Source organism: Betta splendens, chromosome 12, assembly GCF_900634795.4.
Source record: "Betta splendens chromosome 12, fBetSpl5.4, whole genome shotgun sequence".
Lineage (NCBI taxonomy): Eukaryota > Metazoa > Chordata > Actinopteri > Anabantiformes > Osphronemidae > Betta > Betta splendens.
The window spans coordinates 12,429,782-12,456,044 of NC_040892.2; the positions used below are offsets into that span (position 1 = coordinate 12,429,782).

General features: G+C 43.2%; 3 protein-coding genes across 7 annotated transcripts; 2 read left to right on the forward strand and 1 right to left on the reverse strand.

Annotated features, from left to right (window-relative positions):
* Positions 1-441: 441 nt before the first annotated feature.
* On the forward strand, positions 442-9,065 carry LOC114867325 (spindlin-1). 5 transcript variants are annotated; one of them, XM_029169925.3, is made up of 9 exons: positions 443-611; positions 2,992-3,184; positions 3,763-3,811; positions 4,216-4,321; positions 5,119-5,167; positions 5,302-5,437; positions 6,032-6,149; positions 6,251-6,484; positions 6,615-9,065. In XM_029169925.3, the coding sequence occupies exons 4-9, from the start codon at positions 4,282-4,284 to the stop codon at positions 6,812-6,814; spliced, it is 777 nt and encodes a 258-aa protein (XP_029025758.1). In that variant the 5' UTR covers positions 443-611; positions 2,992-3,184; positions 3,763-3,811; positions 4,216-4,281; the 3' UTR covers positions 6,815-9,065. The 5 variants fall into 5 exon arrangements, with proteins under 5 accessions (XP_040929170.1, XP_029025759.1, XP_029025758.1 ...); XM_041073236.2 differs by lacking the exon at positions 2,992-3,184 and having other exon boundaries at positions 442-611; positions 5,128-5,167; XM_029169924.3 differs by lacking the exon at positions 2,992-3,184.
* A 1,703-nt stretch (positions 9,066-10,768) lies between these two features.
* On the reverse strand, positions 10,769-14,850 carry dnajc25 (DnaJ (Hsp40) homolog, subfamily C, member 25). The gene is made up of 5 exons (XM_029169912.3): positions 14,429-14,850; positions 14,179-14,331; positions 13,592-13,962; positions 12,940-13,039; positions 10,769-12,298 (listed from the first exon to the last, which is right to left on the reverse strand). The coding sequence occupies exons 1-5, from the start codon at positions 14,771-14,773 to the stop codon at positions 12,176-12,178; spliced, it is 1,092 nt and encodes a 363-aa protein (XP_029025745.1). The 5' UTR covers positions 14,774-14,850; the 3' UTR covers positions 10,769-12,175.
* Positions 14,851-15,693: 843 nt separating this feature from the next.
* On the forward strand, positions 15,694-21,358 carry LOC114867291 (uncharacterized). Its single transcript, XM_029169866.3, has 3 exons — positions 15,694-16,350; positions 16,480-16,637; positions 18,803-21,358. Exons 2-3 carry the CDS (start codon positions 16,501-16,503, stop codon positions 20,991-20,993), a joined length of 2,328 nt encoding a protein of 775 aa, XP_029025699.1. The 5' UTR covers positions 15,694-16,350; positions 16,480-16,500; the 3' UTR covers positions 20,994-21,358.
* The last annotated feature ends 4,905 nt before the right edge of the window (positions 21,359-26,263 follow it).

Below are 26,263 nucleotides of genomic sequence, written 5' to 3' on the forward strand. Positions count from 1 at the left end.
CTCCCGGTTGCACTATTTGGCATAGAGGGGCGGGGAGAGAAAGTGAAGCCTGTCACGTTGACAGCAATATAGCCGGAAGTAAGGCTATAAAGTAAAGTAAAAGCCTACTTCTCTTTCAATGCTGCCTTGCATGAGGTATCACATGATGTGTTTACAGTGAAAAAAATTACTGTTATAATATAGACCATATAATTTAATAGAAATAAATAAAAGACTGCAACTAATCTCTTAATTCATTAAAAAATATATTAATTAATATTTGTAATAAAATGTTTGTGATTATAATCCAGGTTTATCTATCCATGAGACATGTGATTATTTTCATTTATATGTATATATATAAGAGCAATAATTTAAGAATTTGTCAAAGCCAACACATACTCTTTTGCTGCAGTCGTTTTTTAAAGCGCAGCGTTCGTTACACCTTTATTGTGAAAAGCTTGACCAAACGTCCAAGGTGTCGTTGTGTTTAGCTTAACTTTCCGTGGTGCGATGGCTGTGGAGCCTCTGCTGGTTCCTGTGAAGTCGAAACGGGCTCTGTGGACAGGCAGCAGGAGGCGAGAAAACCCGCCGCAGTCCACTACGACCTCCACTTAAAAATAATTTCAACGGTAAGACAGAATTAAACATGCACCTGTGTGTTAGCTAGCTAGTCAGCCCGCAGGTAAACGGCCAAAAAAACAACACACACTGGGCGCTCGTTTTGTCAGTTGCGTTCTCCCGCTGACGACTGGTCTGGCGGGGGAGGGGCGGGGGGAAACAGCAGCAGCAGACAGGGATCTAATCCAGTCTGCTGCTGTCTTTCAGTCTGGCATGTTTCTGCCTTTTCCGCACAAAGGCTGTCAGACAGTCCCTCCGTTGTCCGCATGTCGGAGGCTCCTTCCCGCCCCCCTTTTCACCTGATCTGGAGCTGTAAATAATAGTGAGTTTAAAAAAAGCGAGCAACATGGCTGACGCTGGCCCTGCAGAACCTGCTTAGGCGTTTGTCATTGCAGATGATGACTGGGTCACAATTAGTGTTATTTAGTTTTAATTGCCTGTCCGTGAAACTAGAGGGTGTTACAACTACAAACATCAGTCAATGACAACAGAGCAAACGGAAGCCAGCAACAGAAAGGTGGTTCCCAAACAGCTGTCAAAGTCTCAGGTTGGAGTGGAAGCATAAAAGAGCGTCACTTTGAACGGAGGTTCTGGTTTGGAGCAGATTTATTAGGAGACAGTCAAGTAATAAAGCAAGTGCACTTGATTTGTACCTTCAGCCACTCGTGACTGCAGTAAAAAGTCAAGTTGTGTTTGTGCGGGTTTATCCTTGTTGTCTGTGTGTTCATACATCCGTATGTCCACACATCTGCAGCACATCTGTGAAAGAGACGCCGCTCCCACAGTCTTCATCAGTCCTCGAATGCATCATTTTGTTTGATTCATAAACATTTCGCCATGAAGCCTCTTCTTTCATTGGAGCTTATTACAATCAGATTGACGGCATTGAGAGACGTGGAAGAGCTCAAACAGCTGCTGTTTACATTAATTACCAGCTTTGGCGTTTCCGACGTTGGCGCTTAACGGATGAGCTTGGTTTGCCATCGATGGAAGTCTCTGCTGTGTTACCAGAGCTTTCCTCTCCTGCTACGTGACCAAGGTCACCCTTACTGTCAGTTCCTGTTGCAGTAACATTCAGAGTAAAGTGCTGTAACACTGACCAAGCCCTGCTTCCATCATCTGCTTCCATCATCTCTCTCTTTACAGTTCAAACACAGTTCAGCCGGTTCAGCAGTGGTGGATGAGCTGCTAGTTCCTCCTGGCCATGTTGAAGTGTGGGCAGGACCCACACTTAGGCTACAAACATCTAACAAATATGTTTTTAGCCATTGTAACGCTTCAGTGGAATAAAACATTCAAAACATTTCCAGCTTTACAGTTTTTCTAATCTGACAACTTCAATAGGTGCTAAAACGCTACATTGTCTCTGGGTTTTAAGGTTTCCTGTGGTTGTAGCAGGTCGCAGGAGCACCCCCCCCCCTCGCCCCTTTATGAAAAGCTGTAACATAAAGCTGCTTCATGAGTTTGTGTCTTATAACCACACACTGGGTGTGTGGCGTCGGCCTCCTCACCCTCTGTCACCCTGTGTCACCCCCTGTGGTCTGGTCTCATGGACCTGAGGGCAACGAGTCCTGAGCCTTTTGATTTCATAACCTGACAGGGTCCTTTTAGTTTCTCTAGTTTTTCCTTTGTTTTACCAGAGTTTTTAACAGTGTTTTTACCACAATATAAACTTCCTGTACAGTGAAATGTTTTGGGAAGGATTTCAGTAAATAATTTGATCTGCATTTTTTAAACCTTTTCAATAAATAGAAAGCTGTCCATCAAAGTGAGCACAGTGGTTTTATGTCAGCGTTTGTGCTGGGAACGTCCAAAGCAGCAAATGTCCAGGGATGGGATGTACAACATATTCATTTAAATAATACAAATACCTAATTACCAAGTCATGACTGAGACTTGGGTATCTGAGTCAAATACATGTGGATGATGTCTGAAAACTACACCAAGACAAAGGAAAGTCTGTTAATGTCCCATAAGGAACGAATGCAGCACATATGTAGATGTGCCAACAACAGATTGCAGCCTTATGGGAGAGTGGCAGCGCTAAACAAGCTGGTATTAAATCTCAGCAGGGGAAAGTCAGAAAGCCGTGTTTGAAAAGTTATATTGAATCAGGTCTATTATTTGCCTGAAGCTGGTGGAATACATGAATGTGGAAGAACCGCAGCCTCTACAAACCTTAACGCTGTGGTACTGATCCTCAGAGCTGAGGTCAGGACTGTCAGGGCAGCGCTGCCACTTGATAGAGTCCAGATGGGTTTAGTAGGAACCACTCATGCATTAGTGTGTGTGTGTGTGTGTGTGTGTGTGTGTGTGTGTGTGTGTGTGTGTGTGTGTGTGTGTGTGTGTGTGTCTCCTGCTTCCTTTTTGAAACTGGACGCCACCTTTAAGGTCGCAGAGCCCTGACGTAAGGTTCTGGTCTGAACTGGAGGGAAATCACCAGCAGCTGCGGCCAAACGGCCTGAATTGCCCCGAGTGTCTCTGTTGGATGGATAGCAGTCGTGAGCAGGGGAGGGTCCCAGTCAGCAGCTGTGTACGGAATATGAAAGTACGACGGGCTTCGGTTCATCCCCCGCAGGGCATGGTTTGCATCTTCAGTTTTCATTGAACATCTCGTATTCAGCTCATTTCAGTTGTTCACTTGTTCCTGCTTGTGGCTTTAGACGAGGAGGTGGGAGTCAGTCCCCATTACGTTGTGGCCACGGGCTGGAGGCAGGTTGTGGTTCTGTGGCCGGAGCGTCGCTGTTGTGTGATTCTCCTGTTCCCAGTTTGTTTATGACTGTTGATGTTTCGTTTTCTGCCCTTATGTTCGAAACTACTTGAAATAGTTTTACGGCTGAAGCTCTTGTAGAGCAGTCGAACGCTGGAAGACGCGTCACATAACACCTTCCTCCATAAATCATAGCTTGCAGCCTCTGCTGTTCAATAATTCAAGGTTCTCGTTCAGGCCATGAAACCGACCGACGCCGCTCTGCCACTCATTAGGTCCCGTTCATTTCCTCCTTTCAGATATAAGTTACTCATAGTGGTTTGTTGATTTCATATAAAGTTATTATGTGATTGTCCTTGGATGATAGTAAGTAAACCTCCTATAATAACAATGTGCTGTGAAACTTGATTCTCTCATGGTCAAATGTCTAATATGTTTTCTGTTATATTTAGAGCCGGCTCTAAATCCAGTATGTCGACATTCAGATCAGTGGATACATGTGTAGGTTTTGCTCTGATTCTCTCTTTATTTTTGTCACTATATGTAAGCTACCAGTAATAATCTAATATTAATTGCATCATTAAAATATTTTTCGGTGCCTGACGCCTGTAGTCGTCTGTGGCATGTTTGTCTTTGGGATCATATATTTGAATGAACCTATGTTTATGATATGTGCAATAAATGAGCAGCAGCTTCAGACAAATGAAAACCTTCATCCTAATGATCTGATGTGTTGGTCTTGGTCTGTTGATGTTGTAATACCCTCCTGTTACACACAGACGTCAGCAGATGCTACAGACCTGAACCCAGTTTAGAATTTTTGGTTGTGTGTGTGTGTGTGTGTGTGTGTGTGTGTGTGGGTCATTCTTCCTGGTAAATAAGCTCTCCTCTGTTCTCCTTCTCAGCCCTGAACAGGTCGGTGCTGTAGCTGTGTGGCCAGGCCCCCTGGCTGCCCAGCTGCCTTCAGATGAATGAAGAGCCCCCCGGGACACAGAGACACAGCTGATACGGGTCAGAGGTCATAATAACTGCCACGCGTCAATCATTGACTGAATGAGCTTCAGGTTCCTAATCCGGTTCTAAGACTAATAGGGTTCAGACTTCATTAAAAATTAAAATCTAATGTGACCTAAAGGTTTGTTATCTGACAAAATTACAAAAAGTGTTTTTACTGACCAACCTGTTATATTTAAATAAAATAAAGTAAATATAAGCAAAGAAGGCAAAGAGCTTAATGCTGCATCACACTTGAACAAACCCGATATCTGAAAGTGAACTAACTAGTGAAGAGTTGGGCAGACTGGATTGAAGCAGCAGGTCACTAGAACACTAACTAACTAGAGACAGGACCCAAACGACTGCAAACATACAGAAAGGTCGATGATTCAATAGATAAGAAGAAAGAGGGAATAGAACAGTGGTCAAATAATAACACTGCAGGTGAAAATGTTTTAAAGTAGTGTGATAATTAAAGTTAAGTAACATGGAACAAAGTCAACAACACAACTAGAAACCAGAGGCAGGATGAGAACTAGACAAACGGAGCAGAGACGAGCAGAAGCAACAGAGACAGGAAGAGTAAAAAACGTAACGACACCAAGAACGTCGGGTTGACGCGTCACAGACTCGTGTCTGCAGCTGTCGCACGTCAATGTTTAATTATACTTACAACAGTTTGTTCCTGCAAAAATGAACGGAAGCCACACTGTGATAAGCATCCAGGGTCTGTAACAAATGGCCTTGAACACAGTGTTCATGTTAGTAGAAAGCTGTGAGTGCTGCTTCGCTGAATGTACTGTGTTTTTCAGGGCATGCAGGTGTTTCTGCAAATATGATGAAAAAAAAGAATCCCCATAAGTGAGTAGAGGCTTTGCTGCTCATTTGTTTTTATTCTATTTCCTGTTGTTAAAGTACAAATTAAAAGAACAGCAAAAAAAACCAAAAACAAACTAGAACAAGATCTGACTGTTTTGTTTGATGTGATCGTGAAGGAAACACAAGAGCAGCCTGGGCCCGACCAACAAGGTTCTGTCACAGCCTCGACGCAACATCGTCGGCTGCAGGATCCAACATGTGTGGAAGGAAGGAGGCGGCCACGTGGTCTGGAAGGGAACCGTGCTCGACCAGGTACTGCCGGAGCGACTAAGTGGGGCTGTAGAAGGACAGGGTGTCCTCAAACATTAGGTGACACCTGAAACAGACCCAATAGGACCGGTCTGTTCTGTTCAATCATACACTGCCCGGCCAAAAGAGAAGTGGCCACCTGGACTCCTGATCTGGGGGTTCTGCAGGTGGTCAGGTCTGGGTTCAGCAACAGTATGTGCCCAAAGACCGAGGTCAGCTGACTACCTGGATATGCTGAATGACCAGGTTATTCCAAGGGCGTAACCAAGACAACAATGCCAGGATTCATCGGGCTCAAACTGCGAAAGAGTGGTTCAGGGAGCGTGAGACCTCATTTTCACACATGGATTAGTGAAAAATGAATGTAACACTGGATGGAAATAAATCTTGTGACGTTGGAGAAGCTTTTTAAAACAAAGCCACAGCGAATGCGTGCCATAATCAAAGCTAAATGCAGTCCAACGTAATATTATATGGGAGCGTGTGACATGTTTTTTGGCCAGGCAGTGCATCACTGCATCCAGCAGACAAACATGGTGCCGATTCGGTCCAGAGTTTGACTGGAGGAAGGTTCTGAGCTGGATGTGTTTCTACCAGGTGCCGGTGAACCCGTCTCTCTATCTAATAAAGTACGACGGCTTCGACTGCGTGTACGGCCTGGAGCTTCATAAAGACGAGCGGGTTCAGGGGCTGGAGGTTCTGCCCGACAGACTGGGTAAGACTCCGAGTCCAACCACACGGAACTTCATATCTAAACGTGGAATGTGCTCATGAATGACTTGGCGGGGGCTTCCGCGTTGTTCTCGATCCCTCCAGCCAAGTCCCGCCTGACGGACGTCAACCTTGCAGACGCCATGATCGGTAAGGCGGTGGAGCATATGTTTGAGACGGAGGATGGTCCAAAGGAGGAGTGGAGGGGGATGGTGCTGGCCCGGGCCCCCATCATGACCACGTGGTTCTACATCACCTACGAGAAGGACCCGGTGCTTTATATGTACCAGCTGCTGGACGACTATAAAGAAGGAGACCTCCGCATCATGCCTGACTCCAGTAGGTCTGGGTGGGGGGGGGTCACAGAGGTTTAGCTCATCTTGTCTTATTGGGCAAAATAAATCAAATGGATGGTTTGATCCAGATGTTTTCCCTGTGTTAATGACCTTCCCATGCATGTCTCTCCCAGATGACAACGTCCCGGCAGAGAGGGAGCCGGGCGAGGTGGTGGACAGCCTGGTGGGGAAGCAGGTGGAGTACGCGAAGGAGGACGGTGGCAAGCGAACGGGCATGGTCATCCACCAGGTGGAGGCCAAGCCCTCCGTCTACTTCATCAAGTTCGACGACGACTTTCTCATTTACGTCTACGACCTGGTCAAAACCTCGTAAGGGGCGGGAGCTCGATGCAAATTATGTCGAAACATCTGAAGCAGCATTTCTCTCCGACCATCAAAGACTAAACATAAAAACCTAAAATGATTCTAGCGAAGGAAGAACAAAGAACGGAAACGCGTGGAGAGCGGATGTGGTGAAGTTCGAGCCTGTCGTCCATGACCCTCTTCAAATGGAGCAAACTAAATTTCCCACTACGGTTTCACGAGTCTGGACTTTTTCAAGCCCCATGGAACATTTTAGGAAGCACTGAAAAAAAAGTCCAAAAATGCTGTTGTACTGAGAAGATGGAGTCTGTTGAGGTGAAACAACGGCAGATTCTTTAAAATCTCTTTAAGCATCGTTCTGATACCGGCCAGAAAATTTGTCCCTCGGACGTTTTGCTGGCAGCCTGTGTTAAAACACAGGGAACAGTTGCTGGAAATATGGATTTCTTGTCACTTCTCAAATCAACGAACAAATCTGACAGAAAAAAACCCAAGAAGACTGTGGAAAGGTAAAGTAGCAGGTTCTGGAGAACCTGATTCTTCTCATGTGTAACATCCAGTGTAGACCGGCTCAACAACTGTGTGGAGGCCAGTCAGTAGTTAGTCACTGTTAATGCAAGTCTGAAGACGAGGCACAATTCAGTATATGAAGCATCTGAGTCCAAAATGTTTTGCCTCACTATCTCATAGTTTGCATAACTTGGAATCAATTAAAATGACAAAAGCTCCTAAATCTTCATAATCAGTCAGAGTGTAGTGAATCTGTGGATTTCTGCCAGTTTCTATTTTTCCAGTTTTGCTATCGCTTTCATTAGAAAAGCAGCACGTGGTGAGTTCAACACCTTGAACATCTGCCGAGCCGCCTTCACTCGAGCTGGATCTGTGGAACCAGCTGCTGAAACAATGTAAATGACAAAGAATTTCCACTTGTATTGAATTGGAGATTGATTCTGTTTGACGCCGTCTCACTAGCGTCACCTGAGCATCAGTGAAGAGGCTCAACTGATCCTCATCTGCACTTTTTTTGCTTTCGTCATTGCCAAAAACCTTCCTGTTGTGAAGTCGTTCGATGTTTAAGGTGGTTTCACTAAAGCCTTTGGACCTGCTTTGTGTCTCTGAGGACTCAGTGGAGACCGGTGTGACTCGGCCAAAGCCCTTTCTGTCCTTGGCAGTTTGTTTTATTGTTCAATAGTTTGTTCCCCACGTTCTGCATTTAAACCTCAAACATAGTTATTGATTCAAAATATCCTGGGAACTAAAAAAAAATGAAGAAGAGGAATTCTCCACACCAGGAACGTTCATGAGTGTGTTGGACTAATCATCACTAGATGTGATTTAAAAAAAAAAACAACCAATCTTCAGCGCTACAGTTTTCAGTTTTGCAGGCAGTTAAGATGTTTTTGGTGGCCTGTGATTTCTGTTTACTTCTGTCTTGGTTGCCATGGTGACATTGAAATCAGATGCTGATGGACTCCCTGTAGTGTGGATCTGATGTATCAGAGGCCATGAACCACAGCATGTGGACATGATCGGCTGTGTTTGTATATGAAGTGATCAACAACCAGTGAAGGCTTAAATTTGCGTTTTTACAGATGTGTTTCATTTGGATTTACTTGTGACTGAAGGCTTTTCATCACGTGTGCTCTGCACCTAGTTTTGAGGGAAACTATTTGATCCAAGGTTGAAGTCTGAATACTTTATAGCTTGAGTTACCACAGTTTGTTTGTATAAAAAGTGTCTTTGTTGAGGGAGAAGAGCATCAAACATGACGGCAGTTTAACAGTTTACAGGTTCATTAATGGATCGGTTCAGCATTTAATGCTGTGTCCATCAGATGGCGCCGCTTCAATGCAGAATCACGCGTATGGAAAACCTTCAGTCTGTGCTTCTTGTGACGTAGTTAGTTGCCGAGGCAGATTGCAGCTCTTATAATAACAGCACTAAAAAAAAGGCAGCAAAAAGAAAAATAGGCCTTTCCAGAAACGTGAGGGTTTCTGCACTTGTGTATCCGTTTTGTTTTCCATCAGAGAAACATGATTGTGATCATCTCAACAGGCAGTTATAATTAGTAATCATAGTTCACAACTGTGACTCAGCGAGGTTATGTCCAGTTCGGTCAGTTCATTTTGCTATTACAATGTAAACATATTAATATTGTTATTGTTGGAATGACATGGGCCTTTTATCATCCTTCTGCCTTGTCTTGTTTGTTTTTTGTATGTTTGAAAATGTATATTAATAATTTTGATTCTTACCGGAAACTTGACACTGTCTGCTTTTTTCCCCACCACAGTTCAATTCAATTTATTTATTTTTTTTATTTATATATTCAATTTTATTTATATAGTGCCAAATCACAACAAAGTTATCTCAAGGCAATTTACAAAGTAAGCTTTAAGACCTTACACAACTAAATCCAACAGATCCCACATACAGCAAGCATTTAAATTGACAGCAACAGTGGAGAGGAAAAACTCCCTCTCTAACGAGGAAGAAACCTCCAGCAGAACCAGGCTGGATGTGGGCGGCCATCTGCCTCCACCGGTTGGGGTGAGAGGATAGAGAGAGAGAAAAGCACAGCAACAACAACAAGCAACAACAGAGCACAGGCAGGATGGTTGTCCTCACCTACAGTCTGATGATACCTGTAGGTGAGGACAGAGTGGAGGAGAGAGGGGGGGGGGACAACTATTGTAGAGAAAGAGACAAGGTTAGTTAAACATAGAACAATGATGGGAGGCTTTTGGACAGAGGAGGTAGAAGGAAACAGAGGAGCTCAGTGTATAAATTAAGTCCCCATGCAGTTTATATCTATTGCATCTTAAGTAAGAGATGGTTCCTGTAACTAACAATCATTGCCAGTGACCTGAACCATCTCTAACTATAAGCTTTATCAAAAAGAAAGGTTTTAAGCCTGATCTTAAAGGTGGAGAGTGTGTCAGCTTCTCGAACCTGAACAGGGAGCTGGTTCCAGAGGAGAGGAGCTTGGTAGCTAAAGGCTCTGTCTCCCGTTCTACATTTAAAGACTCTAGGAACCACAAGTAGCCCAGCGCTCTAAGAACTTCTGCTGGGAGCATTAGGAACTATGAGGTCTTTAAGATAAGAAGGAGCTTTATCATTGAGTACTTTGTAGGTGAGTAGGAGAGTTTTAAATTCTATCCTACATTTTACAGGCAACCAGTGCAGAGAAACTAATGTAGGGGGAAATGTGATCTCTCTTTCTAAGTCCTGTCAGAACTCTGGCTGCAGCATTTTGAATAAGCTGTAGGCTTTTTAAAGAGCTGTTAGGACATCCTATGAGTAAGCAGTTACAGTAGTCCAGTTCACTGTTGCATTTGCCATATGGGACTTTTTTTACTGCCAACAGGAGAACAGCGTCTGCTCCCTGCTCAACTCTTCAGTAGCGTCACACAGAACTAACATTAAAACTACATGTGCTCGAGCTGCAGTGACTTCTACTGTCCACCAGGTGGCAGTAGGGAGCTGCTTTACAAGGCTACAGCCGCACAGTGATGCGTTATTCTTACGATATGTATTTGAATAAAGGCCAATAATGATTGTTTACATTCAGTGTAAAGGGAAGTCAACACTAAGTGGCCGAAATAGAACCTGCACAAAAGCACTGTGAGTCAGTTAATGCTTAACATAATGTGTCTCTGACTTCCGCAAATATAGTTGGACAAAATAAAAGTACTTCATTAAGAGACATGTATATATGTATATCTTAACAAGTGCAAACAAAAATATGAAAATGTCATGAAAAAAAGTTGTAAAAAACCTCATCAAACAAACTAAATATTATTAGTTATGTCAGCGCTTCCATTGAAACTTTCAATATGTTCCATTTTTTATTATAATATTGAAACTTTTTGATCTCATCGAAACTTTCAGCTGAATAGAAACAGAAACTATCCAACTATCTAAATGTTTAAGCGTTTTTAGGACAAATCTAATTCCACCAAAATCTATTTCAACGTTTTTATTTGAAAGTCAACTGCTTCAGCAACTCTGGTTGATCAGAATATGATCAGCATTGTGGCATTAATGGTGTTTTCTACAGGAAATGCTGTCTAGTTGTAAATTTCATCAAGCAATAGTTTAATATAATTTTATAAGAATCTGATTTAGCAAGAAATAACAAGTACTTCTAAAAAGTAACTTTACCCATATAAAGGTCCTTCTTCCCTTAGGTTAAATAGTTCAGTAGATGTAGTCATCACCTGCGGAAAAGTTAAAGGAATAAAATGCTGACGTTTCCAAGCAGAACCTGGATGTTGCCATTGGACTCCTGAGCATGTGAACTTAGTCAAAGTTGGATTCAACATAAATCAACAGGAGCTAATATTTATCTAAGAACTGTTTGCTTTCCACCTCATTCTCAAACAGACTGAGCAGCAGTTGTGTGTCTTTTGTTATATGAAAAGAAACGCATCGTAAGCGAGGTCTTCAAGGCAACAATAACTCAGACTCAGCATCCGCAAAACCAGTCATGAACCACCATCCTACTTAGTTACAGTACAACTTTAATGCCACCTGCAGAAAGAAACAACAAGAAAAGGAAAAGAGAAACAATAAATAATTCTGCAGCACCCGGGTCTTTAAGATGCAGTAAACACGAAGCGATGGTCTGACCTTCTGATGATAACGAGCAGAAGCCACAGTCCCTGGGTGATAAACATCTGCTATTGCATAATTTACAGATAGCTGCAGCTGTGACCTTGGCTTCCAACAGCACAATGATTCTGCTTCTTTCCTGATAACGAAGCTTTGAAGAAAAAAAAAAAACAGTATGTAGCAACGACTTCATCAGCCCAACCGTTATTTTTCACCACAAAAAGTAGTTAAACTTTCCCAGGGTGAGAAGAAAAGCTGCAGTTCCAGCATTTTCCTTTCTACCTCAGTCGTCCTGATCGATATGCTGAGGTGGCTGAATGTACTCTTCATGTAAACAGCTGAACCCGGCTCCAGAAAGACTGAACTGACTGCTTTACAGATGCTCAGCATCTGAGAGCTTCACTAAGGCTGAATGAGCAGGTGCTGGTCTATCAACGCACCCCAGCTCACTTTAACATCACTGCTTGGCTGCTGAACCGTCACACAAGCCACACATTCTTCACCTCGCGTCCAGATGACGCCAGTTATTCAACAGGAAAGTTGTTGCACAGGCACTAATACTCATTAATTCATCTGTTTTATCAAATCTTTTAAAAAAATCGTCCGTTTTTCATTTTCTGTCCTGTATGAGTCCTTATCACTATGAAAATATCTCTCGCCGTGTGAACAGGCATAGTTCATTCTGTACAGGCTTCTTTCCACGTGGCGTCGGTGCCACTGAGGCGGGGAGAACCGGTACCGGCGGCGCTGGCAGCAGTCAGTCGTCGATGAACGTCAGCCTGCCTGGCCCCTCGTTCTTCATCCAGCGACGGTACCGCTTCATCCTTGGGTCGGTCGCCATCTTCATCTTCATCTCCTCCTCTTGCTCTTTTCTGTACATCTGAAGGAGAAGCGATACTGGTTACATACTTAGAGCTCAACCCTGCACAATAGGTTATGGAGAAATGAGGCTCACTTGATGTGATTAACATAAAACCATAGAATGGTTTAATACAGCAATAGCTTGTTAAATCCTGGCCACCATCAGTCATGCATGGGAGCTGGACTTTGAACCTCACTGATGTTATTTCTACACAGTTCTGATGTTAGTTCCACAAGTTATTTGCTCGTTTCAGGGACTGACTGACATTTTATTTTTAATTCAGTGATGACATCTGTCCACCATGAGTTGCATCTCTGCAGTGACTCAGACCTGTGTCAACATAGTTCCGCACGTTGTGCCTTTACTTTTTATTTAACCAAACTTTAATTTTATTTCAATTTTCTGTGACTGTCAATCACATCTAAAGCATTTTTAATCCTTTGCAGAAATACATAGATTTTCAACGACTGAAAGTGTCCACGTGACAGACTTGAGCTATTTCATCGACAGCTATGCAGAACGTAGTTCTTATCTGAAGTAAAGACTTTTGTTCATGGCTAATATTAATTCCAGGTATAGGTAGGAAAGAAGAAAAAAATGCCTTAAGTATTAATCACAAGGACAAATGCTAAACAGAGACAGTATTAAACATCACAAACCTCATAGTTTTCTTTGATCCAGAGCCTTTTGTCTAAAAAGGTTTCCCTGGTGTTTTCCTCCAGACTGTCAAACTGCGACTGGGACATCTTCATGTGCCTCCTGAGAGATAAAGACACAGTGTGTCCATATTCATGTGAATCACTTAGATAGTTAACCACTGATGTGTATCTACATTAAACCCCACAAAAAGAAAAACACAATAATAGTTTTATAATTAATCTGTTATTACCGGTTATAATCTTTTACTGTGAAGGAAAGACCAAACAGAAGAAATTTGCAGTGTTCAAAGTGAGAAATGACCAGATGGAATAAGGTGAGAAACAGATGTAGACTGACTGATGTGTTACTGTATTAATGTGGGAAGTAGAGCGTGTTTCAGACAATAACGTGCCTACTATTAAGCTGATGGCAAAGAGAGATAGATGTTTCTGTTCCATTACCATCTAATTTAAGAGTATTGCATGTGAGCCAGGATTTTATTACTAGGAGGCATGAGAGAGATAAAGGAGGGAGGGCGGAGTTAGGTCTGGTGAAAACATAGAACCCGGGCTCCATCCGCATACCAGTACAAGTGATGAAATACATGACCAATGTGAAGTACGGGAAAACTGTGAGGAGCACCCTGGGATGGGTGGGAGGGCGTAAACTGACCTTATGATGTAGAGCTTCTCTTCGTCTCCGTACTCCTCCCTGCAGATGGTGAAGCGGTAAACCCAGGACACGTACCAGGCCACGTAGTTGGTCAGATAATAAGGGAAGAGCACAATCTGACACAGCAGAATGTCTGACAGGTTGGGCTTCTGGTAGCCTCCCTTGATATCGATCTTGTTCTTGATGATGTCCCGGATGACCTCCTCCTCCTGCTCCCGTATCTCCTCCTTGGACCGGCGGTTCTTTCCCTTCTCTTTAGTGCGGTTGAGGAGGCCCTGCTGTTTGGCGATCTCTGTGGCCTGGATCCGGTACTTGGGGACTGTTACCAAGTAGTTGATGGCCTCATTGTAGCTGCTGTGCCAGCTGTAATACTGGAAGACAGATGGGTACAGTTGCACATTAAAAGACAGATAGATAAAACCACATTATGGATGTTTTTGGTTTAACTTCACAAACACTTTACACCACATTCAGCTGGACTAGAGCAGATATTATGAGGCATTTGGTTTGATCTCCCAGCTTTTATTGTATACTTATTAGCTGGAGATTTTGCAGTTTGCATTAAGGTTAGAAAGAACCCGTCATACCTGGAAGATGGAGATGGCACAGATGGTGACGAGGATGACAACCCTTACATCCACTTTGGGGGTGAGCCGTCGGCGGTAGTATGTGTAGTAGTGCTGGTAATACTCCTCGGGGTGGTCGAGCATATAATCATAGTCGCGCCGAGTCTCCTCGTCCTGCCCACGACAACCACACATTGTGTTAATTCTTTTCTGTTAATGCTTCTAATATTACAGTTAGACTAATTCCTTGTCACTATGTGTTAAAGTCAACCTTTAGCGTCTCGTAGGCGGTCGCGACGAGCAGGAACTTGGTGTGCGCGGACTCCTGGGTCTCTCCCTCCAAGCCGGGCTCTCCTGCCCGGTACCGATCCGGGTGGTAGAGCCGGGCCAGCTGCCGGTACGCCCGAGCGATCTCTGCCTTGGAGGCCTCCCGGGTGACGCCGAGCACATCGTAGCAGACGTCCGTGCCGCAGTACAGGCCCTCCACCAGCGCTGTGGCCGTGGGCAAGGAACAGAGTGCGGAGAGAGCCGCCACAAGCAGCCACCAAGGCCTCCCCGTCCGCGAACCGCCCGCAAGGCCCCTGTCACCGCCACGGCTCCGCTCCGAACAAGCCATGTCGGTGTGACTGCTGTGCTGCCAACTCTGGAGCCCAGGATATGCTGTCGCACTCTGCTTGCGTCATCAGAACGCGCCAGCTCGGAACGATGACGTAGCATCAAAGAACGTCTGCGACAGCGTAACCATATTTCTTTATTTATTTCTAAAATAAAATAAAATAAAATAAAATAAAATAAAATAAAATAAAATAAAATAAAATAAAATAAAATTAAATTAAATTAAATTAAATTAAATTAAATTAAATTAAATTAAATTAAATTAAATTAAATTAAATTAAATTAAATTAAATTAAATACAACCTTTGGATTCTAACTTTGAGATGTTGTGATATGCATGTTTGGTTCGATAAGTATTGGGTCACTTCCACTTTTCTAATATTTGCTGACTTCACAATGCATTGCATCATTGTTTTTCGTTTGTTTGTTTTAATGCAATATTCCTGTTAATTGAAACCAACCAAATGTTTCTGCGCGTCACTTTACTTTTTTTCTTGTAACTGGCACCACTGTGTGGCCAATACACCAAATAGGTCACGGCAATGATAAAAAAATCCAGAAGTAGACAAACGTAATCTAGGGGTGATTTACTGACTACCTAGATCAGTGTGTTCAATCAACAGCTGGATAACACTTATTCAAGTTGATCAGCAGAAAGGTATCCATTGATGAAAAAATCTAATACATGCTGCATTGGAGGTGTGGTATGTGGAGAATTATTGTTAATTTAGACATTAGAGCTGAGTTCTGCCACAGAGTAGATAACCTGTAAACCGTTAGGGGTAATGTTCTGTTCTGTTCTGTTCTGTGTGTCCTAAATACAGAAACTAACTATTGAATGCAGAGGCCTTATACATTCGTTAATTAAGAGTAATTGTGGCAGAATGGTATTACCTACATTGTGTGTTTTGCATTTGCTCAGGTTCTGAATTTTGTTTGAAGGTCTGAATGAATTCCTAGAGTGCTTCAGTGTTGACAGGCGTGAGAATTAAAGAGTCACACATAGGGCACGGACGCAGGGGCAGCAGTCAGAGCGACGTCCACTAACCACAGGTGGAATGTATGTGCATGTGTGTCTTTGTTCCCCAGTCACAGAAGAACAGAACCAACGGTGCTGCAAGTGGTCTGAAGCATGGAAACCGTCTGATGCCAGCAAGTCTGTGCTTCGGGAATGTTTGACATTCTCTGCCAGCTGTTCTGAACAGCCTACTGTAAATTTACAACAGGACGTGTGACTTCAGCATCAAATGACCTAAAAAACTTAAATAACAACGTTACCGCACTCAGACTTGTGGACTAACTGCAGACCAGAAGCAGAAAACAAACAATTCTTGACTTTAATTAAACATGTTAAAGACTTTAAACAATATTTTAGGCAGATTTAAATTCACTTATAGGAACAAGCATGATTATAGTTTGGTATGTACTGAAGGCCGTGAATCTTCCAGAGTGTGTGTTAGTGGGTATATTTTTAGTCAGGGCAGCCCCTCAAACATTTACCAGCAGGTTAATGACCATCAGAGCCAGAGTTTGTAGGGCCAGAGCTGCTGCAGTGTCTCCGCACAGAAGATCGTCCATGTAGGTTCATCACCGGTTGTGCAGTGTCTGAAAGGGGAGAATGTTGTTTGCATCTGAAATCAGATGTGAAAGCAATTCAGTTTATGATATTTTGATTCTTTTTTAATTGCGTATGTCTTTTGTTTGCAGAAGGCTTGAAGCAATTTGAAGATGTCAAGTGAGAAGAACCCTGAGGTGGTGGGCTGCGATGCCTCCATCATGAAGAACGTGTGGGAAATCAGAGCGAGAGAGTACAGACAGAAGATGCAGCTGGAGCAGGAGCGCCTGGACAAGAGCGCTCTGCCCCTGTAAGAGCACAATATTCTTCACACTTTATTCTTTGTCATATGCAGTAGTGGTTTGAAGTGACCTTTTGATGCACCCAATCCTTTCATTCACACGGACCATGACACTGACCTTTACACTGACCTTTGTACTTGACACACCTCTTATGTTCCGAATGACCCCACATCTCGTTTTACTGGGATGTGGCAAAATCAAGCATGTGTACAGTATATCAAGCTAGTGTCATTTAGAAATTGTCTTCTGCAGTGGTTTAAATCTAGACAATCTGAAAGGTGCAAGTTCTTGTCCATTTTTAACCTCTCAGTTTTAATTACATTTGTTTTTGTCACTTTATTAGTCATTCCTATAGGTTAACTATTGCTCATTAACAGTCCCACTAGAAATTCCACTATCATAAACTCTGTGATGTTTAGCTCCTGTCGAAAACGTTTCAAACAAATAATTTAGAGGCAGTAGGACGTGGACGATATTTCAGTCCCATTTATATTAATGTGTGAGATTGAAAAGACTAAAAGACTTGAGTCTCAGTTAAACAAATGGGGCAACCATTAATTAAATCAGCATTTTGTCTTCCAACTGAACATTATCACTTTCATTAAAGTAGGATTACCTATTAATTTACCTGCTTAGTTTTAGTTACACCTAAAAATCTACAAAGTGAACCTGTGTGAGCTCAAAAGTGCAACATATGGGCAAATTCTACATGTAAGATAATAGCATTTTCATACAGTAAATGACCAGCCACATAGTGGGGAGGGAATGAAAGGCCTGACCTGCTTCTGCACAGCGAAGAAATGGCATGTTCTAAAAACTGTTTCAAATGTTCATTTAACCACAACAAATGAAGGGAAACAAATCTGGGTTAAGATATATATATTTAACGAGGTGCAAATTAAGCTAGGGAATTTGTCAGCACACTGAAAGGTTAGCGGTTAACTGTGAAACCAGAGCTCGGACAGTGACACATGTACTAGGAGGGATTCTATGTCGATGTGACCTTTGGTGCAACTTAAAAGCTAAACAGATTTAGAAGAAATGACATCTGAACAAAGTATGACTGACACTATAGATCTTTACATTGTGGTGGAAATTTTCCATAAAGAAGCAGATGAGAGAGTTGTCCTTTTGTGCGATTTATTGAAATAATAAAGAAAATAAAATAATGGGGAAAGCAAATAAAAAGCATGGATGTTGATCGTGCACATCAACAAACCAAAAACCAGCTGGGGAGATCAGTGCACACACCACGAAGGTGTGATGCAAAGAGCCCACGATCCTCAAGTTGCTTCTGCCTTTTAACCCCTTTCTCTGGCTCTGGTGGAATGTCTCTCTGCAGCAATGGAATTGTTTGCGCCACCTTATCTCGCTGTGAGTGAGAATGTTTGCTTTCTCACTTCTGCATCGTCATGTCTTGTTATTCAAAGGAAGGAACACCGAGCTTCCAAGACAAGATGCATTCGCTTTAACAGCCTTGGGTCTGGTGGGGAGTCAGATAGGATGGAGCCAGAGTCCGGGTGTAAAAGACAAACATATATCAGAAATTATTAGTCAGTCAAATGGAGCATCAGATGTTTAGACTTGATGTACGTCAGGGCACAAGAGATTATTTGTTTGTGTAAGAATGTTCAGTATTGCACCTAACCAGCACATGACGAGTGTGTTGGATAAGAAACAGCACAAGGCAAAATTTTTCCATTACAACATCCAGGCAAATAGTTAATATCATTAAAGACATAGTGGCCAAGACACTATAAATAAATATGTTTAAAATCAGCAAAGGATCAAACATCTGTAACTAACAACAGCAGCAAAAATACAGTATATAACACAGATTTCTATCACTATTTTACATCTACATTAGTAGCCATTAGTAGACCCACAGTTTTGTTCATTAGTTGGTCATTCAACTGCATTTCATTACTCAATACTTAGTGTCACTAATAGGTCAGTAAAACGCTGCCTACTCATGCTCACACATTTACCTAGTGAAGCAAAATAAATCATACTTAGTGAAAGGACAAGAACAGCTAAATCTGATTTCAAGTATTTCATTTTATTATTCGAAAAATTAAGGCAGGACATTTGGAAGTGGAGGAAAGTTGAATGGTAAATGCTAAAACAGCAAAAACAGCTTGTATATTATACTTTGTTTCATTTGATTCTACAGCATTAATCAAGACTGGGCGAATCGTTTTACTGGCAAACTGGGAAACCACAAAAGAGTGGAAATGAAAAGACAACCAGGTACTTTTGAGAACGACAACAACAACATCTGGAAGGACAAGCAAGCCCCCGTCCCAGCTCCTCCTCCTCGCGGTGCAGCTTCAGGCCTACTCAGACCCGGAGGCCAGAACAGAAGCGTCGCCACTCAAGCCCCAAACCACAAAGACAAGAAACAGCTCGAAAAGAAGAGGCTTCAGCTGCTCGCGTTCATCGCCCAGTCTCAACCTTCCTCTATGGTCTGGGGCAAGTCATGGAAGTACAACAAGTCCCTGCCTCCAGCAGAGGGCAGCGCTGCATCACACTGGGGCCAGTGCTGGATGTTTGCTACCCAGCAGCCCCACACTGAGGAAGGCAAGCCTTGGCCCAATGGGCCCAATTCACTGGATCCTCACAGCCTTCACCTCTGGAAACAAGCTGACCGCAGAGCGAGGGACTCACGCGGTATAGAATGGAGTCCTCTCACTGAGCAGTGGCAGACGTCCTGGAAAAAAGCAGACACGACCCAGAAGAAGGACATGCCTCCTGGAAATGGAGAGACTGGATTGTTTGCGCTGTTAGAGGAAACCCAGCACTACAACGCTGCAGAGTGGACTAAGTCCTGGCAGTCCACCAAAGCAGCCAATCAGCACTCAGAGAGTTTCACTGATCCAGGTGAGGGTTTGATGGATCAGGTTGGAGCTGGAAAACAAGATGCAGGTGTGACCTCCAGGTGGGAGATATGTTGGAGACTCTCTAACCATCATGGCTGCAACCATTCTGAGCTACTCCAAGTTAACCATTGTCACAGCCCAGAGTGGGCCGCCGCATGGAGAACAGCAGTAGTGGCCTCCAACAACTCCCCTTCAACTCCCCTTCTGAGGCGAGATGGCAATGATGAAGACAAAGACTGCAGCCAGACGAGACTGACGCATCTTCACCGCATCAGTAACCAGAGACATCGAGATCTGCATCTGCAGCTCTGCAGTGACTTAGAGGTTCTCACTGAATGGAACAAGTCCTGGCAGGTGGTTAAAAACAACTTGAAACCATCTGAAGAAATGGAGAAAGTCCTAAAAAGCCTTGAGTCTTTGAAGATGAAGGAAAATGACAAGAAGTTTCAGTTGACTTCAGAGAAAGTACACGAACAATTAAAACACAAGAATGAAAGTGAAAGTTCCCACTATTCTAATGATTTACAGACTCCCATGAGGTATATTAGGCCAGTGTCGGATTGGCAGGCGAACTGGATGGTCTCTGAAAGTGATGTCCACCATGACAATGCGTCTCTTAGCCAGTGGAGCGAAGCCTGGATGTCGTCCACCGGGAAGATCCAGCACTGGGCTGAAGACATGTCCAGAGAGGAACGGGAGAATGAAGCCGTGGAGATCCAGCCTATGAAAGAGATTTTCATTCAAAGGGCCAAACAAACGAGCCAGTGTATGGACAACCAGACATTCAGGGGCAGTTACCCCATGGAAGACTGGGGTGCTTCATGGAAGGCTAGCTCACTTCCGAACCTTCAACTGAGTCTCAATGAATGTTCTGGTACGCAAAGAGTACGCAGCACTCCTGACGCTGGCACTGAGCGTGGATCTGAGTTGGGAATGTCATTCCGACTGGCCATTCCAATGCCCCACATGGAAAAGCACTGGGCAGAGTCCACTCCAAACCCGCATCACTATACTGTTGTTTGGCCGGCAGGAAGAAACATCACTCGAAACCAAATCAACACCAGTTGTGTCCAGATCTTCGCAACCTTAAGGCTTTGGCAAAACTCACATGTGTTTGTGAATAGTGCCCAGATCAATAAGTCAAAGGAATCCACGGACCCTAGGGTGATTATACGTAAGCAGATAAACACAAGGAAACATTTGTGCTCCTACATTAAAAAGGGTCAATCAGATAGAAAGTGGGCAGGATGTCACCTTCTGGGTAAAACCCAGCCACGCCCCAAGAAAACCTCTGCACCGGTACCGAAGCTCAGCATGGATAATGAAACCAACAACTCTTTTGAGGAGTGGGGAGACTCATGGAGATGTTTTGTCCGGCCTGGCATGAAGAAACATACACTCAGTAAGTCTCTGTCAGGCTGGAATGAGTCCTGGAAGTTCCTCCTTCCTCCACGTCAGACAGGGAACAGCCCCAAAGCCAGATAGAAGCCAAGGCCACCATGTGTTTGAACAGAGGAGTTATCTGATGTTTTAGCTGTTGAACCTCTGTTTATATACCACATGTACACATGTATACTATACAACAACTACTAAAATTAAAAAAGACAGGAAGGATGTTATTTAGTTAAAGCAACTGCTAATGATGTAATGGAATAAGAGAAAGTTGTATGAAGGTAACTGTAAGTTGAAGGGTTGATGGTTGAAGGGAAATGGTTGTTGGAATGGAAAGGAAGATAATGAGGTTGATAATAGTTACATACTTTAGATGTTACTTTACACAGCTTTAGTATGACATGATGGTAAATGTAACATGTTTGTGAAGCCTCTTCAAATAAAGCTGTAAACCTCCATGTCAGTCACATCCTGATTATTGTGGTGTTATCTTCTAGACAGTTGTGTCTGAACTGTACAGTAAGTATCATCATAAACAACTGTAACACACGTATCATACACTGTCTATAGAAGCCTCTCATTCATATTTGCCATCTTTCATCCATATTGTAGCTATAGTGGACCTGACTCATCATTTTCTAGGATTTGCCACCAGGTCTTTCCCATCATAAGCATTTTGCTGGATTAACAGAAACACACCAAAAGCACACGCGTGTCTCTAGCAACACAACCCATCTGCATGTTTGCCAGGGCCTAACTTCACCAGCTGCTGTCGAAGGAGTGTTTTTGTTTGGTTACTGTACATGCTTTTTATCATTAAACAAGATTAACTGACAGTCTTTCCACTGGTCTCCTTGAGTCCTCAGCACTTCTGACACCGTCTGCCATTTTGTGCAACAAAAAAAGCAAAGACACTGTACAATAACGTTAAGGAGCTCATTTGTAATGTGAAGGTTTCTGTGATGAACCAGCTGTTTGAAACAGAAGTATTGATAAAACACGCAGCTCTCTGTTTCAGTTCTTTATTACAGTGCGTTCCTCTCATTTGGATTCGCATAAGGTTGCACTGAAAACGAGGAGGCCTGACGGTAGGAGACAAAATGATGATAGATGATAAAAGGACGTTTGGAAGCGAAGAACAAAACCAGAAAAGAAGCGTCCAGAAAAGGAAGAAAGCTGTGGAGAAGGTGGTGAGACTCTCATTTATCCTTGACTCTGACTTTTAGCTAATTACAGACAACCTGTATAAAGGTTTCTAAAGATCATAGTACAGAAACAGCATGAAGCATTATGAAGCATACCTCCGAAGCATCTTTTAGTTCTGCTGCTGTAGATTTAAAGCAGATCCAGCTCCATCTTTTTATAAAGTCCAGCTTCTTTCCTTTTTTCTTCAAACTTCAAACTAATTTATAGTGTAATGCACTGCCATAAAACTCCACCACTCACTGTGGTCTCTAACAAACATAGTTCAATTATCACATTTCTTTAAAAAAGTAATGAAAACATATTTATGAAGGAATATATCATTTCATACAAGTGACACATCAGTCTGAGATCCAACAGGGCCGTTGTCAAACCTTTTCAGATTGAAGTCAAAAGTCCTATTCCTGAATTGTGGCCGTAAACGCAGCATTGCTGCTGTCAGTGAGTAAATGATAATACGCTAAAGATTCATTTGTGCGATTTATTGAAATAAATAATAATAAATAAGAAATAATAAAGAAAATAAAATAATGGGGAAAGCAAATAAAAAGCATGGATGTTGATCGTGCACATCAACAAACCAAAAACCAGCTGGGGAGATCAGTGCACACACCACGAAGGTGTGATGCAAAGAGCCCACGATCCTCAAGTTGCTTCTGCCTTTTAACCCCTTTCTCTGGCTCTGGTGGAATGTCTCTCTGCAGCAATGGAATTGTTTGCGCCACCTTATCTCGCTGTGAGTGAGAATGTTTGCTTTCTCACTTCTGCATCGTCATGTCTTGTTATTCAAAGGAAGGAACACCGAGCTTCCAAGACAAGATGCATTCGCTTTAACAGCCTTGGGTCTGGTGGGGAGTCAGATAGGATGGAGCCAGAGTCCGGGTGTAAAAGACAAACATATATCAGAAATTATTAGTCAGTCAAATGGAGCATCAGATGTTTAGACTTGATGTACGTCAGGGCACAAGAGATTATTTGTTTGTGTAAGAATGTTCAGTATTGCACCTAACCAGCACATGACGAGTGTGTTGGATAAGAAACAGCACAAGGCAAAATTTTTCCATTACAACATCCAGGCAAATAGTTAATATCATTAAAGACATAGTGGCCAAGACACTATAAATAAATATGTTTAAAATCAGCAAAGGATCAAACATCTGTAACTAACAACAGCAGCAAAAATACAGTATATAACACAGATTTCTATCACTATTTTACATCTACATTAGTAGCCATTAGTAGACCCACAGTTTTGTTCATTAGTTGGTCATTCAACTGCATTTCATTACTCAATACTTAGTGTCACTAATAGGTCAGTAAAACGCTGCCTACTCATGCTCACACATTTACCTAGTGAAGCAAAATAAATCATACTTAGTGAAAGGACAAGAACAGCTAAATCTGATTTCAAGTATTTCATTTTATTATTCGAAAAATTAAGGCAGGACATTTGGAAGTGGAGGAAAGTTGAATGGTAAATGCTAAAACAGCAAAAACAGCTTGTATATTATACTTTGTTTCATTTGATTCTACAGCATTAATCAAGACTGGGCGAATCGTTTTACTGGCAAACTGGGAAACCACAAAAGAGTGGAAATGAAAAGACAACCAGGTACTTTTGAGAACGACAACAACAACATCTGGAAGGACAAGCAAGCCCCCGTCCCAGCTCCTCCTCCTCGCGGTGCAGCTTCAGGCCTACTCAGACCCGGAGGCCAGAACAGAAGCGTCGCCACTCAAGCCCCAAACCACAAAGACAAGAAACAGCTCGAAAAGAAGAGGCTTCAGCTGCTCGCGTTCATCGCCCAGTCTCAACCTTCCTCTATGGTCTGGGGCAAGTCATGGAAGTACAACAAGTCCCTGCCTCCAGCAGAGGGCAGCGCTGCATCACACTGGGGCCAGTGCTGGATGTTTGCTACCCAGCAGCCCCACACTGAGGAAGGCAAGCCTTGGCCCAATGGGCCCAATTCACTGGATCCTCACAGCCTTCACCTCTGGAAACAAGCTGACCGCAGAGCGAGGGACTCACGCGGTATAGAATGGAGTCCTCTCACTGAGCAGTGGCAGACGTCCTGGAAAAAAGCAGACACGACCCAGAAGAAGGACATGCCTCCTGGAAATGGAGAGACTGGATTGTTTGCGCTGTTAGAGGAAACCCAGCACTACAACGCTGCAGAGTGGACTAAGTCCTGGCAGTCCACCAAAGCAGCCAATCAGCACTCAGAGAGTTTCACTGATCCAGGTGAGGGTTTGATGGATCAGGTTGGAGCTGGAAAACAAGATGCAGGTGTGACCTCCAGGTGGGAGATATGTTGGAGACTCTCTAACCATCATGGCTGCAACCATTCTGAGCTACTCCAAGTTAACCATTGTCACAGCCCAGAGTGGGCCGCCGCATGGAGAACAGCAGTAGTGGCCTCCAACAACTCCCCTTCAACTCCCCTTCTGAGGCGAGATGGCAATGATGAAGACAAAGACTGCAGCCAGACGAGACTGACGCATCTTCACCGCATCAGTAACCAGAGACATCGAGATCTGCATCTGCAGCTCTGCAGTGACTTAGAGGTTCTCACTGAATGGAACAAGTCCTGGCAGGTGGTTAAAAACAACTTGAAACCATCTGAAGAAATGGAGAAAGTCCTAAAAAGCCTTGAGTCTTTGAAGATGAAGGAAAATGACAAGAAGTTTCAGTTGACTTCAGAGAAAGTACACGAACAATTAAAACACAAGAATGAAAGTGAAAGTTCCCACTATTCTAATGATTTACAGACTCCCATGAGGTATATTAGGCCAGTGTCGGATTGGCAGGCGAACTGGATGGTCTCTGAAAGTGATGTCCACCATGACAATGCGTCTCTTAGCCAGTGGAGCGAAGCCTGGATGTCGTCCACCGGGAAGATCCAGCACTGGGCTGAAGACATGTCCAGAGAGGAACGGGAGAATGAAGCCGTGGAGATCCAGCCTATGAAAGAGATTTTCATTCAAAGGGCCAAACAAACGAGCCAGTGTATGGACAACCAGACATTCAGGGGCAGTTACCCCATGGAAGACTGGGGTGCTTCATGGAAGGCTAGCTCACTTCCGAACCTTCAACTGAGTCTCAATGAATGTTCTGGTACGCAAAGAGTACGCAGCACTCCTGACGCTGGCACTGAGCGTGGATCTGAGTTGGGAATGTCATTCCGACTGGCCATTCCAATGCCCCACATGGAAAAACACTGGGCAGAGTCCACTCCAAACCCGCATCACTATACTGTTGTTTGGCCGGCAGGAAGAAACATCACTCGAAACCAAATCAACACCAGTTGTGTCCAGATCTTCGCAACCTTAAGGCTTTGGCAAAACTCACATGTGTTTGTGAATAGTGCCCAGATCAATAAGTCAAAGGAATCCACGGACCCTAGGGTGATTATACGTAAGCAGATAAACACAAGGAAACATTTGTGCTCCTACATTAAAAAGGGTCAATCAGATAGAAAGTGGGCAGGATGTCACCTTCTGGGTAAAACCCAGCCACGCCCCAAGAAAACCTCTGCACCGGTACCGAAGCTCAGCATGGATAATGAAACCAACAACTCTTTTGAGGAGTGGGGAGACTCATGGAGATGTTTTGTCCGGCCTGGCATGAAGAAACATACACTCAGTAAGTCTCTGTCAGGCTGGAATGAGTCCTGGAAGTTCCTCCTTCCTCCACGTCAGACAGGAAACAGCCCCAAAGCCAGATAGAAGCCAAGGCCACCATGTGTTTGAACAGAGGAGTTAGCTGATGTTTTAGCTGTTGAACCTCTGTTTATATACCACATGTACACATGTATACTATACAACAACTACTAAAATTAAAAAAGACAGGAAGGATGTTATTTAGTTAAAGCAACTGCTAATGATGTAATGGAATAAGAGAAAGTTGTATGAAGGTAACTGTAAGTTGAAGGGTTGATGGTTGAAGGGAAATGGTTGTTGGAATGGAAAGGAAGATAATGAGGTTGATAATAGTTACATACTTTAGATGTTACTTTACACAGCTTTAGTATGACATGATGGTAAATGTAACATGTTTGTGAAGCCTCTTCAAATAAAGCTGTAAACCTCCATGTCAGTCACATCCTGATTATTGTGGTGTTATCTTCTAGACAGTTGTGTCTGAACTGTACAGTAAGTAT